Source organism: Pteropus medius, unplaced genomic scaffold (assembly GCF_902729225.1).
Source record: "Pteropus medius unplaced genomic scaffold, Ma_sr-lr_union100, whole genome shotgun sequence".
NCBI classification, from domain to species: domain Eukaryota; kingdom Metazoa; phylum Chordata; class Mammalia; order Chiroptera; family Pteropodidae; genus Pteropus; species Pteropus medius.
The window spans coordinates 210,539-225,728 of NW_024343732.1; the positions used below are offsets into that span (position 1 = coordinate 210,539).

The 15,190-nt window shown below is 49.8% G+C and overlaps 1 protein-coding gene across 1 annotated transcript in view; it reads right to left on the reverse strand.

Annotated features, from left to right (window-relative positions):
• BRD4 (bromodomain containing 4) overlaps window positions 1-12,700 on the reverse strand; it is a 32,077-nt gene extending 19,377 nt beyond the window's left edge. The window contains 7 exon segments of the mRNA XM_039867642.1: window positions 3,844-3,972; window positions 4,754-5,116; window positions 5,792-5,850; window positions 5,853-6,080; window positions 7,270-7,405; window positions 8,717-8,854; window positions 12,382-12,700. Coding sequence (XP_039723576.1) covers window positions 3,844-3,972; window positions 4,754-5,116; window positions 5,792-5,850; window positions 5,853-6,080; window positions 7,270-7,405; window positions 8,717-8,854; window positions 12,382-12,666 — 1,338 coding nt within the window. The 5' untranslated portion in view covers window positions 12,667-12,700.
• Window positions 12,701-15,190: the final 2,490 nt, after the last annotated feature.

Sequence of the window (15,190 nt, forward strand, 5' to 3'; positions counted from 1 at the left end):
CAACTCTAAGATTCAGGAACCTGATGGGACTCTGGGGTCATGGAGCTCTGGGGGATGGGGCTGCAGCTCTGCCTGAACACTCAGGGGTCCAGCTATGTGCTGCCTCACCAACCAGCTGGCAAGACCCTCCCTACCCCAAGGGCTTCATCCTCAGAAATCCAGTGATGACTCAGGACAAAGGACAGCAGCGGAGAACATGGCTGGATTCCCAGCAGGATCTGGGAACTTGCTTTAAGCCTTAAATAAGTCAGTCAACATGGCACATCACAGAATCTTCAGAGAGCAGCCCAGCCCAGGACGTCCAGCAGGGCACAGAGTCAAGCGTCAAGGCTGCTGTCTTAAACTGGAGCACATTCAACAGAGCTGGCCCTAGAAGCCTTCCTGATGTCTCTGGAAATACAGCTTCCAGTTTCCCCTCTCCCTGGGCGGCAGGGCAGGCATCCTATGCAATTGTCCCCTCTACTCCAGACCACTCAGTTCAGCTTCCTGAGATAGCTCCTCCTCCTAGCAAGGTGCCTGCCTGGACTCTGCTGTTTCAGTGGTTTGGTTAAGTACCAAAAGGGAAACACTTTTCTAAGTTATTCAGATAGAAACCCTGGAGCACGTTTAAAGGCAATGAAGAAGTTGGGAGGAGCAACCAGAGACCATCACTGCCCAGGATGCCAGGGATGAGTGCTTCACACCAGAGCAGAGGCCTTGGAAGGGAAGTAAGACCCTTCCTGTCCATTGTGCCCTAGATATGAGCATGCTCAGGTCCTCAAGTGACCCGCAAAATCATCAAGAGGAGCCAAGCCTGTTCCCAAGAAGCAGGGAGCAGGTTAGAGAAGTGTGCCTAAGAAGGAGTAAGGGTGTCAGGACCCCATGAAGGGACAAGGGTGGCAGGCAGGGCCCAGAACTCAGTGCTGCTGGGAGGTGACCCTTTACCAAGTGAGAGCTGTCTTGTGCCACCTGTCCATTGGCCCAGCTTCCCCTCCCAGCTGCCAGGCAGCACTACCCTTGTTTCTTCCCTGTGGGGATGCTGAGGAAATGAGGGGTGGCACTTGCTTACTATGTGTCTTAAGAAAGACCTAGTTTCCAGGCCTGACATGCCGTCATCTGTACCTCACCTCGAGAATCTGGGCCACATTGTGATTCTTTTGGAAGAAAGTGTGGCCTCGTTGGGCCATTCTCAGCCAAGGCTGGATACTGCTGTGGGGTTTGGCCACACCCAGGGTGGAGAGGCCAAGAAACACAGGCAGTAAGAGGCCCACTAGGTACCAGGTACTGGGGGTGGCAGCCCGAGTGGAAGATACTCACACACACACACTTACCCCTCAATAGCTTCCTGTCTCTGAGATCTAATTCAAGATCCCAATACACTCTTCCGTTTAAATTTTTCCTTACTGTAAAAACAACTGCATACCACCTTGAATCTGCACTTTTTCTTGAAATAAAGCTGGTAATCCACACAGGTAAACTTCTTAAATTACTCCTCACTTCACAACAGAGCAGAAGATAAAGGGCAGCACCACCACAGCTCTGGTCTCAAGCTACCCCCGGACTCCTGGGGAAACCCTGAGCCCAGAAATTTATGACCACAGCTGCCAGGCAGTAGGATGTGGGTTTTCAAACGTCCAGAGTTTAGAGGCTGGAAGAGGAAAACAAAGTGAATCCTTTCCTATATCAAACTTCCTGGGTAAAGCTCAGCCCTTGGGCACAGCCTAACTAAGAAACTGTAGGTCCCAATACCTCTTACAAAGGCAAACAAGGGCTGGGGCTTTGTTCCTCTCTCTCCCCTCTGGGGAATCCAGCCATCTAAACCACGATGATCCAAGAGCTTAGAGAGAAAAACAAAGCCTGAAATGCCACAAACATGGCAACTGTCTTCCAGACGAGAAGCTCACCTTATCAACTCTGCCACTGAACAGATGCCCCCCCCACCCTCCTGGCATGTTACTTTCAGCAACACGGTGACCCATCTTGCAGCAGGCAAAGCTGGCTGGGGGTGGAGGCAGTCCCATGCTGAGAGGCCCACCTGGGCACTACCCCCTCCTTGAAGGCAAGGACCTCGTCCAGTCCAGCCTGGTACTTGGGAGTCAATGTTTAGGAAGAGGCTGCTGTGTAGCAAGCTTATCAGTGGCCTTGCTATGGATAAACCCCATGTTTAGGCATGCTTGCACCACTCCCGGAAGGAGAAAAATGAAAAAAAACAAAAAAAACAAAAAACCAACAAAAAAGCCCCTCAAAAACAGACACAAAAATAAGCTAGACTATATTAAGGGATGCTTTCTTAAATAAAGTTGTTCAAAATAGCAATCTCTGGGGCTGGCAGAGAATTTATTTTGGTTGTTTGCATGACAGCAAATAAAGGGTGTGGGTATCAATCTGGACAAAAGTTATCCCTCAGTCCTCCAGGAAGGAAGGCTGTGAGGGGGTGAAGGTCATTCTAAGGTGCAGCACTGAGGGCACCACTGCCACCTGGTGGTCACCTACAAGAATTACAGTGAAATGATAAAGTCTGAGCTCCTTGGAGGATGAGAAATGCTTAAGTAGTGAACCAGTAGTTCTGTAAAGAGAGCCCAACAGATTGCACCAAATGAAGGGAGCTGCCCCCACCCCCCAAAAAACTTACAGAAAATAAAACTAAAACAAGCAGAAATTAAAAACCTTCAAGTCTGAGTGTTCATTTAAATAACAGGCAGGTCCACACCAGTAAGGCTTTTTTTTTTAACCCCGAGAGCTCAGGACACATCCTTCGAACCCCAAGGCAGCCCCTGATAAGGACAGGGGCTATGTGTAAAAACAGAGGTAACCATGCCTTGGCTCCAGTGAGGAGGTAGGAGATACTACGACGTTGGGGAGTGTGGGACAACATGGGGCACTAACAGAGGAGACAGGCAGGCAGCAGGGCTCAGGTGAGCTCTGACTGGCATGGATCCACAAGATGCCAAAGGCTTTTTGGAAGTTTCTGCCCTGGAAGCACTTCACACATGGCTGGGAAAGCCAGGTATGAGGAAGTCCCACCCCAGCCATCATGTGTAGACTAAACCAGCCAGAGTGCCTGCACCTTGTGACGGCAGGAAGTTTTTGTGTTATATGTATAATTTCAAAGATTAAAAAAAAAAAAAAGGGACAATTATAACAGTACTAAATATTGGCTTTATTCTCCATAATTTTTCACCCCTGATCTTTCTAGCCAACTATATTAACTGTTGATATTTGGGTATACATATTTTCCTTTTTAAAAAATAAGAATGTGGACTTAACTCACACGTTTATGCTAGAACTTGCCGACCCGCCCCGTCCCGTGCCGCCCAGATCCACTTGAAGGGGCCACAGATCCCACTCATTAGGGCATAATGGCTACACAGAACACCTAGAAAGAGCTGCCCTGCAGCTGGAAGGCAAACCAAGGCTTCAGCACTCTTGTGAAGAAATACCCATAGTTAAGCAGTTACTTTTGCTCACAACTGTGACAAAATGTCTACCTGGCAAGAATGTCCCCTGTCGACCTGAGACAGGTTTGTTTCAGAGAAGAGATTGAGCCACGAACAGCACAACGTTCCTGGCCAAGGGCAACCGAATGCAGTTGTGTGTGTGGGGTGGGGGGTTTTAATGGGACACCCCAAAACAAAATGTCTAAGACTAAAACCAAACCCAACCCCGCTTCTTTAAACATAATGAAACCATCCCAATGTGAAATGAATGAGCTATCATGACTGAGTCCACTCTTCCAAAGCACATGGCATTACACCAAAGCCAGTGACAGAGATAAAACCTGCAAAAGCCCAGAGGCTTGGCCCACCCAGGAGCCAAGCCTGCTCTGCCACAGGCCACCATGCCCAGAGCTTCCCAGAGCCTTACCTGGAGCTTGCGGGCCATGGCTACCACCTCGTGGTCGGGAGGATTGTACTTGTAGCAGTTGGAGAACATCAACCGGACATCGGCACCAAATTCCTGAGCATCGCGGTACTCACGGGCCTCCAGTTTAGACTGAAAAGACAAGACAGGCTGTGTCTGCCGTTGCCGATGGGAGGCAGCAGCTAGGAGAGCTGCCTGCAGGAGCAAGCCGGTGTTCTCAAGGGTTTAACCCAGACATAGAGAGAGAGCGTCACCCTAGTTATCAGCATCAGACAGACAAAGAGATACTCAACAGCAAGTCTCAGGGCCGGAACTGCCCTGTTAGGATGCAAACTCACCCACGGGGTCACTGTGCCTGACTAAGGGGCAAGTGGACACAGAATCCAGAGGCAGAGCTTAAGCCAAAACTGGAAAGGGAGGTCTGGGTCCAGTTCTAACTGGGTGTACACCTGCCTTGGTGACATGGGACGAGGACATATCAAAAGGAACTCGTCCCATGTTTGGGCAGACTTACTCCACACCCAAGAGAAAAATGCAAAAAAAGTTTAAAATAATCAAAACCAAAAAGCTTCAGAATACAACAGTGAAAATGATAGCAACTGTGTGCCTCCTACCAGAGAAGCCATCAAGGCCCTCCCCATGACACAGAGAGACTGGCAAAGTCACCAACCCCCATACTTTCCTGGAGCATCTATCATGTCCAAGGTGACTGTGGACACTGAGTCCCAAAACCAAGGAGGGCCTGTCCTCAGATGTGGGGGCAACACTGCTGTCTGTGATCAAAACTGCCACTTTGTCTAGAAACATGTCCCCCAGTTCCAATCAGGGCACCAAACTCTGCTGGTGAAGAGTCTAGAGAGCTGCTGCAGCACAGTTCCCAAAGCCTCTCCTGGACCCAAGGGGATCTGCCCACCTTTATTGTGCTCATGTCCATGGGGTGCTTGATGATGTCACAGTAGTCGTGCAGGCCCAGGGCCTCTACATCAACGGGCTTGTAGAAGGGCCAGGCGTAGGCAGCGTGCTTCTTAGCGAACATCTCCTTAAGAATGCCGCTGCAGCACTTGAGCTGCTCCGAGACCTTGCTGCTCTTGTCTGGCATTGGGTGCTGCTGCGAGTCGGGCACATCCTTCTTTGGGGGCTTCACGGGACGGCTGCTCTCCCGCCGGGGGCCCAGCTTGGTGGTCTTGGGCTCCGGGGGCAGTGAGGGTGGCTCGTGAATGGGGTCGATGGTGGTGGGGGTGGTGGTGTCTGCTTTCCTCTTAACACCCTTCTTTGTCTGTTAAGAGCACATGTGTGACAACATTGTCAAGGGTGCAGCTAGCATAGTGGGCCCTCAGAGTCACTCCTGAGGCCAGGTCCTTCCTAGGGTCCCAATCCTCCCAGGGAAAGGGATAACCATGTCCCACTACTCTGCTCTGCAGGTAGGACATGCCCCTATCAGGGGCAGGAGAATGTGTACCACTGACTGCAGGATCTGCTCACTGGAGGTCAATAAAACCTCCTGAAGCAGCTTCCTGTTTAATGGCCAGGGGCCTCCCAGAGCCAAGCCTGCCACTTGGCCACTACGGGAGGCACGTTTCAGAGACTACTTAGCCAGCCTTCACCCAGATGCACAATCTGAATCAGAAACGGGAAGGGCCAGCAACCCCCAGGAAGAGTAACTCTTTGAGTGTCTCTGGGTCAGCAGCAGGGCAACAGCTTCTGGGTTATTGGGACTTAAAAACAGCAAGATTCCCCCAAAACCACCACAGGTGCCCTGGGAGCCGGAATAGGCTCTGCATGAAGCACTGGCATAGATGGCAACTGTCTCTTGTAAGTCTCAAGTCTCACTGCTATGGAGAGTGAGTCTGTGTGTGTGTGGGGAGGGAGGGGGGTAGGTGAGGTGGCAGGAGACACCTAGTGGTCAGGCTTGATCGCACGCACACGGGACACGCATGCACGAGACACTCACCTTCACAGGTTGTGGGGTGGCCGCGATAATGGGCGGGTGGCTCTGCACGGGCTGGGGGCTGGTGTAGGTGGGGGTGGTGGCTGAGGGGGCACCGGTGGGGGAGTCTGCAGTGGCTGGGGAGGTACCACTGTCATGACAGAGGTTTGGACAATGAGATCTGGGGTAACGGCAGGGAAGGGGTGAGGTGTGGTCTGCACGGGCGGAGGGTTCTGTTGAGGGGTCTGGGTCTGTGGAGGAGTCGATGCTTGCGTTGTGTTTGGTACCGTAGAGACGCCAGGTTTTGCTGACCCTACCAATCATAAAAGGGACAGGTGGTTAGGCAGTGAGACACATGCAGGCTGACCTTGTAGGGACACTGCCACATGTGGTGGGCACATATCTTCATGGACACACAACGTTAACTTTAACTATCTGCCTAAGAGACAGAACAGCGTGAACCCCAGCCAAGTCTGTCCACCTGCCCGGAAGCTCTGGCAGAACTTCTGGAGGGGAGTCCTGGCTGCAAGTTCCCACTCAGGCACAAAGACCCTTCGGATGCACGAAGGCCCAGGCTAAAGGAGCAGGAAACACGCTGAGAATCAGCACCAGGACTGCGGGCGAAGAGCAGAAAAACATTCCTTGGTACTTTTGGGAAGCTATGTCCTCATTCTCAGAAGCAGTGCCTTTGAGTAAGCGTTCCTGGCAGGGGCCTGGTATCAATAGCCATGGCAAAGGCTTCTAGAGACTGGCAAAGCCCCTGCTACTCTGAGCCACGGGGAAGGTTAGCTGGCTGCTGCCTCCCTGCAGCTATGAGGGTGAGCTCAGACACACAAGGCCCAGACCAAACCCCTGGTCCCAGGGAGGCAAGGCAGGGCTCTTTGGCTGTAAGGAGACTGGATGCCTCTCAGCAGATTCTGTGGCTAAGGGGTGACCTTTGAGACCAGCTCTCCTTGGCTACCCCTCAGCATTGCAGGGCAGCTGACTACCTTTACTCCCTTGAAGTCACTGCTTCTGAGCAGGATGGGAAGCCTGGCAAAAGCTGGCTCTTGAGAGCACACAGCGTCATCATCCTGCAGCACAGAGCTATGGAGAGCAAGATGCAGGACGCTGAGGTGGGTGCTGAGATAAACAAGGCAGGCTCGACTACAGAAGCCTTGGCACCAAAAAGCAGGCATGGCTCCAACACAAGCACATTAAGATACTTCAGATAATAAACCTCTAGATTCTAGGATGGGGGTATTAGTTATAATTGCCTTTGGTCAGGTTCATTTCTTTTCTCTAAAATGGAAAAGCAGAGACTATCAATGGCACTGGCAGAGTGGAGAAGAACTCAAATAACTTAAAAAGGCCTTGAAAAAGTTACACTTTCTTCTTAACTGAAGTTCATCAGAAAGGCAGGGCTCAGTTATTTCTATTTTAGGGGAGGCTCACAAAGACTGGGGAGAAACAAAGCCGTTTCCTTGCTCTTTCAGTGTGAGACAATGCTGGGGGCCCCCTACCTGCTTCTTTCCTCCCACGTCCTCTTCCTTTTGCCTGGACTATCATGATCTCCGTTTCTTCCGTGGGAAGTTCGTTGATTTTTTGCAAGAAGAGCTTCTCCAGAGCTTCTGCCATTAAGACTATGTCATCTCCAGGCTGGAAAAGACACGTGGGGTGAGGGTCAGAAGGTCCTCTCACCTTTCTAGACAGAGCAAGAGCTCCCCACGCTAGGCACCCACCCCTACCCCAAAGTAAAGCATCATATTCAGGGTCCCTGAGCTGAACCCCAAAGGGCCACAACAGTTATACTACCAGGCATCACAGAGGCTCAGGTCTGCTAAGCCAGCACCTCCCTCTCTAGTCTTTTAAGCTCTGATCTGCCTGAGAAATCATCCTAATGCCTTAAGTATCTAATAATTTGCCAATCACAGACAGGGGCCCTCCTTTGCATTAGGGCCTCTCTTTTGACACAATTCAACTTCACTAGATATACTTGAATTACACAGAATTTACCACAGATACATTAGCAGGGCTCTGATCATGTTCCCCAGTGAACTCCCAAGACAGCTCACTGGGGCTGGGGGCAATGTCCATCTCACACTGCTTATAGGTCCCCACTGTCCCCTCCTCTGTAACATGCTGTTCCCCACTCATCTCAAAACTGAGAACCTTGCCTGTGCACTTGTCACTTAAACCTAGTGGTGAGAGCTGAGACTCTTAAAAATGCGGTAAACTTCAAGAAACTCACCTACCCATCTCTTCTGGGCAATTTTACCCACTACACCAGCAGAGGTCAAAAGCTGAGTTCTGTATAGTGTCTCCCTCCAGGGCCGTTCTATTTGAAAGGGTTGGTTTTAATCACATCTGTGGTCTGAACTGTAAATAAATGATCTGGCTTCATGGCATAGCCGAGCCGAAAGGTTTGGCTACTGGGTTAAGAAGTGATCTTCAGGTCTAGTGTTAAGATCAGGGGACACTCGATTCTATGGCCATGAGTTGACAATGGTCATGTCCACAGTTCCAGATGTGGTGGGCCCCATCGCCCCCCCCACCCCCACATCAAGGTTTCTGTTTGAGCACAACTTTGCACAACTACATTTTAATAGCCTTCTTCCTGACAATTTCTATCACCCAAATGGACTTTTTAAATTAGTAAGTTGTCACTGTCCTTCTCACACCTGCTCTACTAACATGCTCAAGAACCAAAATCCCAAGGGCATCAGAAGCACATGCTTCAGGCTAACAAGGATGGCTCAGAAATAAAACATATTAGCACCCCTCTCCCCGCAAGAAACAGCCGGTCACAGGCAAGACCACAGCTTCTATTATCCCTGCCTGCAAGGGTCTCCTCTGCCAGACTCCAATCCCACCTGTCCCAGCATCCCCACTCCTGGGCTCCAGACATGCCTGCCTCTTCCTCCTCCTCCTTCCCCACAGGGCAGCTAGACATTGGCACCCACATCTCACCTTGTTGTAGATGTAACAATTTGTAAACATAGTGTTGAAGTCCTGGATACATTCCTGAGCATTCCAGTAATAGTTGTTTTCCAAGCGCTTCTTTATTGTTCCCATATCCATAGGCGTTTTAATGATCTTATAGTAATCCTGGAGAGCAGAGAGAGCAAAAGGCCAGTGTCACCTCTGCAGCCACAAGGCATCGTAGGTGGACCTGCGGATCTCACTCCAGGTCACTCCACAGGTACACAGCCAGCTCTTCCATGGCGTCAGTGACAATCTCAAGGAGACCCCAAGATAAAGTGGACCAGGAAAGGATTCCCAAATGTTGGGTGGTAATTTGGAGGGAAATGTGCAAGTCTGCCAACAGCACTGTCTTGGAACAGGTTGTCTTTGTTGAGATCTAGGTCTTCCCATTTTTTTGATGTTAAAATATCCTTCAATTTTTAGTAAATAATGGGGAGAACATATAGCCTTTAAAAAGAAGTCCTTATCTAGTAAAACCATCTGTGGCAGGTTTTACTTTCTCCTCACCATTCGAAATTTTACGCATCCATAAAATACAAGCTCCTATGGAACCAGCAGTTGAGTCCACCAATAATGGGACCCCTTGCTTTCTGTTACACTGATGTACCACAGAGCAGACCTCCACCTTTAGTTAAGTTCATCAGACTCCTACTTCTTTTACTTGCACACAGTCTACACTAAGGATCCATTAGTATCCGGAATGACTAACAACTAACCAGGTTAACTACCATGTGAGGAATCTGCATAGCCATCACAATCTTTAGTTAAAAAACCAACAGACCCACTCCTCAAACCTTCACATCTTACTCTACAAGTGCCAAACAAAAGAAGCCAGATGATAGGCACAGACACTCTAAAGCCCTTCAGATCAAACACTCTACTATCACCAAAGCTTTTCTCAATCTAGAATACTAAAACCAAACATTTACTCTTAAAAACAACCAGAATGCCAGGCAGGGGGACCTGCATACAGCCAACCAGCCCCACCAAGAACCTCATAATTACGCTTGGGTGAGGTATCAGAACCAAGACCAAGAAGAAGCCCAATGGCCAGGGGCAGGCCTATCTGTTAGCAAGTACCAAGTCCTGCCCAGGAACGGTAGTGGGCAGTGCTGGAAAGGGGAGCTGGGGGGTGTGAGGTTTTGAGTTGCTCTGACACCCAAAAGAAACAAAAGCCACTGGTTTACATGTAAGGGCTGGCACAAATCCCAGCCCTCGGGACCCTGAAAAGGAGGCTGCGAGGCTCCAAAGAATGAACCAGGCTTTCTATATATTGTGCTCTGACCATCTCTCCCAAGAGAACCAGGTCCAAATGTAACTGACCCAGTGGAAATTTGGATTTTATTTTATATGGCCAGAGATCTCTTAAAATAGTGTCAGGTGCTTGGAGTGGCCACAGTGTTAACCAGTTCATGGGCAAACAGGACAGTGGTTGAAGGCAGAGCAGAAGGAAGGTGGTGAAATGAAGACTAAAGGGACTGACAAGGGAGAAGTAGGTTCAGTAGCAAGTCTGTCTAACCACACGTTACTGAATTTGAAAGCATTATCCTCGTGAAATGTGTAGCAGGGACTAGGGGCCAAAATGCAGGCAAAGATCTGGAAGATGTTAGAAGAAAAGGAGGAACTCTTTCTTGGGTGGCCCTATTAATGTCTCCTAGAAGAAGGGATACCTGAAAAACTGGGCTTTAGCATGACACTGCCCCCAGCTAATCAGCCCCCCACCCTTGGGTCTGCTCCTCACTATTCCCACCTCTCCGAAGATAGCAGATCAGTGCCACCGTCCATTGGTCTCTCCTTCCTATGTCAGAGCTGCTGAGGGTAATGTCAACAGTCACAGATGGGGATTCACACTGTACTGCTGGGAAGTCCGGTTTCTATTTCAGAGATGAGCTCCAACTCCCAAAGCTCTTGGCCTAACAGACCTCCCTCCCCCATGTCTGTCCTGCAGGCTGGGATGCTGACTTCTTGAGATCTCACGTCCCCCAGGCCCTTTTCTTTTCTGTCTCACCTTCTCAGCCCCCTGTGTCATTCTGTACAAAACAACCCCTCCATTCTGGCCCTGCTGCCTTTTCCCTTCAAAGCCAAATTTCTTAAAATGATGGCTTCCCGTCCTCACCTTCTCATTCACACCGTCGAGAATCTGGTTTCTACTTCTGCGTCACATCTTCCTAAGGTCACCAATGCCCTCCTAAAGGCCAACAGGAGGGTCAGGTCGAAATCCTCATCTCTGGCCTCCCTGTAGCCTCCAATGTGGAGACACTGGGGATTGCTGTCTGCTGGTGGGTCTCCTGGCTCCCCTCTGTAGGGCCCCGCCTCTCTCTGGTGCCCTAAAAGCAGAGGGCATCCCTGGTTTCCACCCCTAGCTTCTTCTCTCCTGTTCTCTGCATTTTCTCTGGGAAGGTCACCCTCACCTGTGGACCATGCACAGCTGGCTCAGCCAGAGACCAGTGTAGTAAGCTCTCTTAAGAGCCTTTCCCAGTGACAGGTCAGTTGCCTCTACTCCATGTCATGGTTAATAATGAGAGTAGCTTCTCAAGCCCAGATTTGGTAAGGAACCTCTTTTGCCTCCATCCCTTTTCCTGAGCCAGTCCATGACCCAGACTTGCAGTGACTCCTTCTTGACTCTCTTCCTCTAAGTGCACATGACACACATTCAGTGGACAGGTAGTACTGTCCTGGACAGTTGTTACAGATACAGTGGTCTTCAAGCCAGAAAGGGTCATGCCGACGCGTTCATCCTTCTTGAAACTAGACACCTGGCAGAGGCTGAGGCTGAGGCTCCTACAGCTGTGCAGCTCTAGCATTCATAAACCCCCACCTGGGTTATCTAATCCCAATCCTTCATCCAGGGGGATGGGGGTGTATGGGTGGGACTTGGCAAACAGTAGTGGGTACTTTAAAGACAATCAGTCCTTGATGCTTTGAAGAAAAAGAAAAATTAAAACATTTATCCCATTTGTTCCCCGAGGCTCAGTTAGGGATACAAGTTGAGTTCCCAAAATCATTTGTTATGGACGTAGGCAAACAGAAACCTCTCCAGAGAGAGAAGAGCGGGGTTGGGGGGTAGAAATGAACAAGAACCACTGCAGTGGAGCCATGATGGGGCAGGTGGGCATGACAGTACGCAGAGCCAATGGGGCAAAGCTGTACCCATATCCCCCACTCCATGAATTTGCCTCCTGGGAGATAATCCACTACCTTTCCTGCCCCATGCTCTGGGTGATGATGGTGCCAGTACCAGAAGAGGAATGCTCCTGCACCAAGCCAGCCCCCCACCACACGGTTTGACCAACTGCAGCTACTGGGTCAGCCAATCACACCTGAGAAGGGGAGCCAGACCCCCAAGTGCTCCCACTTCAGCTCCCCATGGAATGAAAGGAAAGCTACAAGAATTCCTTCACCTTAATCTCTAAGAAATCAGTTACTGCTTAAGTCAGTAAGCACATCCTCCGTCCTTCCCCTCTCTATTCATCAGGACTGCTGAAACCACTCACTCCAAGACACTGAGGGTGCTAGAATTCAGAGGTAGGCCCCCTGCTTTCACAACTAAAGTGTTATATCTACCCTGCCAGAGAGCCTGTCCTCCCTAGAAGCAGTGTAGGAGACCTGGAGGACTCGACTCGGCCCTGGGTCCTGCCCAAGCTACTCACAGGGAGGTTTAGCTTGACGGCGTCCACAGGCTGCTGGAAAGGCCATGCAAACTGGTGTTTCCATAGTGTCTTGAGCACCACTTTGAGCAGATATTGCAGTTGATTGGTCTGCCTCTTGGGCTTGTTGGGGTTGGAGGTCTCCGGGGGTGGGGGATTGGTGCTGGCTGCGTTGGCTTGCTGGGGTTGGGCCTGGGCCTGCGTTGTAGACATTTGGGTAGTTTCTAGTCCATCCCCCATTACGGGCAGATTTCTCAATCTTGTCCCAGGGCCGCTCTCCGCAGACATGCTACTGATCCCATCACATTCTTCACCGGGAACTCTACAAGGGAAGAGAAAAGCCACCGTCAGAGACCAGGCAGCAGAGAGGCGCCACCATAATGACTCGTCCCCCCCGGCTGTGGCCTCCAAGGACTGAGCTCCTCTGGCAGAGGCTGGTCAGGTCAGCCAAGGAGCCACTTTAGGAAAGGATTAAAAGAGCCCTAGGGTCTGCTCTCCTCAAAGACTCATCATCCATTAGGGAAAGGAAGAGAGATAAGATCAGGTACCAGTGAAAAAGGACAGGGCATGGAGGTGAACCAGAGAGGCGGCAGTGGCTGTGGCACTATGGAGCTCTTGGGGAAAGAGGGACAAATCAGGCTTTCACAACATCTGAAGGCTTAGGAGACAGTGACTGTGTGTGAGAGGACGATCTGCATGCCCAAATATGTCATTTACATTAAAATTCTTGTTTGCATTTGTGATACCCTAACCCTGGCTGGGGGAAGAGCAGCCTGCCTTGGATGGCCCACAGTCCACTGCTGAGTGCACAAGGCAAAGATTCTTACTAAGAACATCTTCTGGCAACTTAAAAAGTATATTTGCTGATTAAAGAAATCCCACAAGGAAACTGCTAATAACACAGTAATGAATCCATACTTGAACCAACGTCTTATTAACTAGCTTTTCAAAGTTTATTTATAGAGATATAGAGAGGCATCCCTTGTGACCTGCATGGGTATGGGTATGGGTGGGTGGGTGTGTGTGTGTGTGTGTGTAAGAGATCCCAGCTCAGTGCTTGTCTGAGCACCCTGTCCTGTGTGCACTCCTCTCGCCTGATCGCCCTCTGCTTTAGGTCATGCCAAATTCTTACCAAAAGCATCCCCAACAAGGGCAACTTTAGGCACCTGTTCAGTTATCGTAATGGGACAACTGAAGGTCAGGGGTAAACATTTTTAGTGCCAAATTGCTCTCCAGAAACACAAATCCACCTCTTACTCGAAATACTGAGAGTCTCCACACTCATTAATTAGGAGAAACATCTATTAAAATGTGTATTTACCATTCCCTTTTTTTTTGTGCAGTGTTTTCTGACACTGTTCTACCAGCAAGAAAAAGGAACAATCAGCTTTAAACCTAGTGCCAGGAGTAAGACAGACTTTGTTGGTTAGGAACTGCCTGTATCATAGGGCCACCTCCATTAATAAACCGGAAGTCAGTGGGGCAAGAGAACTTCTCTGGCTGAGGAAGTCAGGAAAGGGCTTAGGAAAGAGGGCAGATTTTAGGACCACGGGACTCTAGTAGGTGGAGGAGACAAGACAGGACAGGGCAAGCTGGCTGGCTCTGTCACGGTTTTCTTTCTGGAACACACTTAACACGTCAGGCACTCTAGCTACTGACGAATTGCTTTATAATTCAGTCCAAGTATAAGTTAAACCAAGGTTCCCACAAAGGTTTTTTATAAATGTAGTTCTGGCAAATGATCAAATTTTAAAAGCATCAAGGGAGAGCTTGCTACGTAAAAGCAACTCAGTAGTGAGTCTGTTATGCAGAGCTGTGGAGAGTTGGACCTCCTGAGGCAAGCAGGCTAACTGACTGCCTCACATATGGGTCCTGGCCACATGCTCCCAACACTGGGGTCCTGGTTGCAGGATGAGCCCAAGGGCTGACAAAACTGACACGGCCAAACAGCTTTCCTTCCACAGCTCTGGTCAACCGAAAGTACATCAAGTGGCTAGAGAACACAAGGAGAGCATGCTGCTCCACGGAAGAGGCTGCCGCAGGGAGCGGAACCATGTGGGAGCAGCCCAAGGCCACTGCGTGCAAGACCCTGAATTTTCCAGATTCAGTCTGAGAACTGAATCCATGTTTAAGAGAAAGGACTGCTCTTTATCCTTTTTCACCTTAACAGATAAGAGATTAAGAGTGCCTTTTGCCTATTCAGAGATGGAATGCAAATCATTTAAAAAATAATTTATTAATCTTTTAGCTCACAGGAGAGGACAACACTGTGGAGAGAAACGCATTCGTGCAACTTTCATGGAGATATCCAAGGCACTGGATGGTGTGTTACATCAGACAAGTTAGGTGTCTAGAGGTGATATGTGTTTCATGCTGAGTTTAAAATTAAGCATTTAATGAGGTCCAACTTCGTCTAAGACGCCAGGCATGAAATTAACAGTGTGTGCCCTCCCAGGGTACTCCCAAGCCTCAAGAAGGGAATGGTTCTTGCAGCAACTTCTAAGATGAGTGTGCTCTACCCAAACACCCGCCCGGGCAGAACACTTACAGGAAGGGGGATTAGGGAGGGCTTTGAGGGTGCCAAACTGTTTCCTGGTACTCTCGCACACATGGTGCTAAAGATGGGGAAGGAGCACCCAGAGCTGGCATGAGAGTATGATGTGACTGGATAGGCCTGCTTCAGACTGGTGATACAAAGCACTTCCCTTTTCCCATTAGGGTACTTGTGGTACAAGTGTGGCCAGAACTAACGGCCATGTGTGGTCTAGGAAAGCAGTGCCTATGGCAGGAATCAAGGCAGGGCACGTGGACA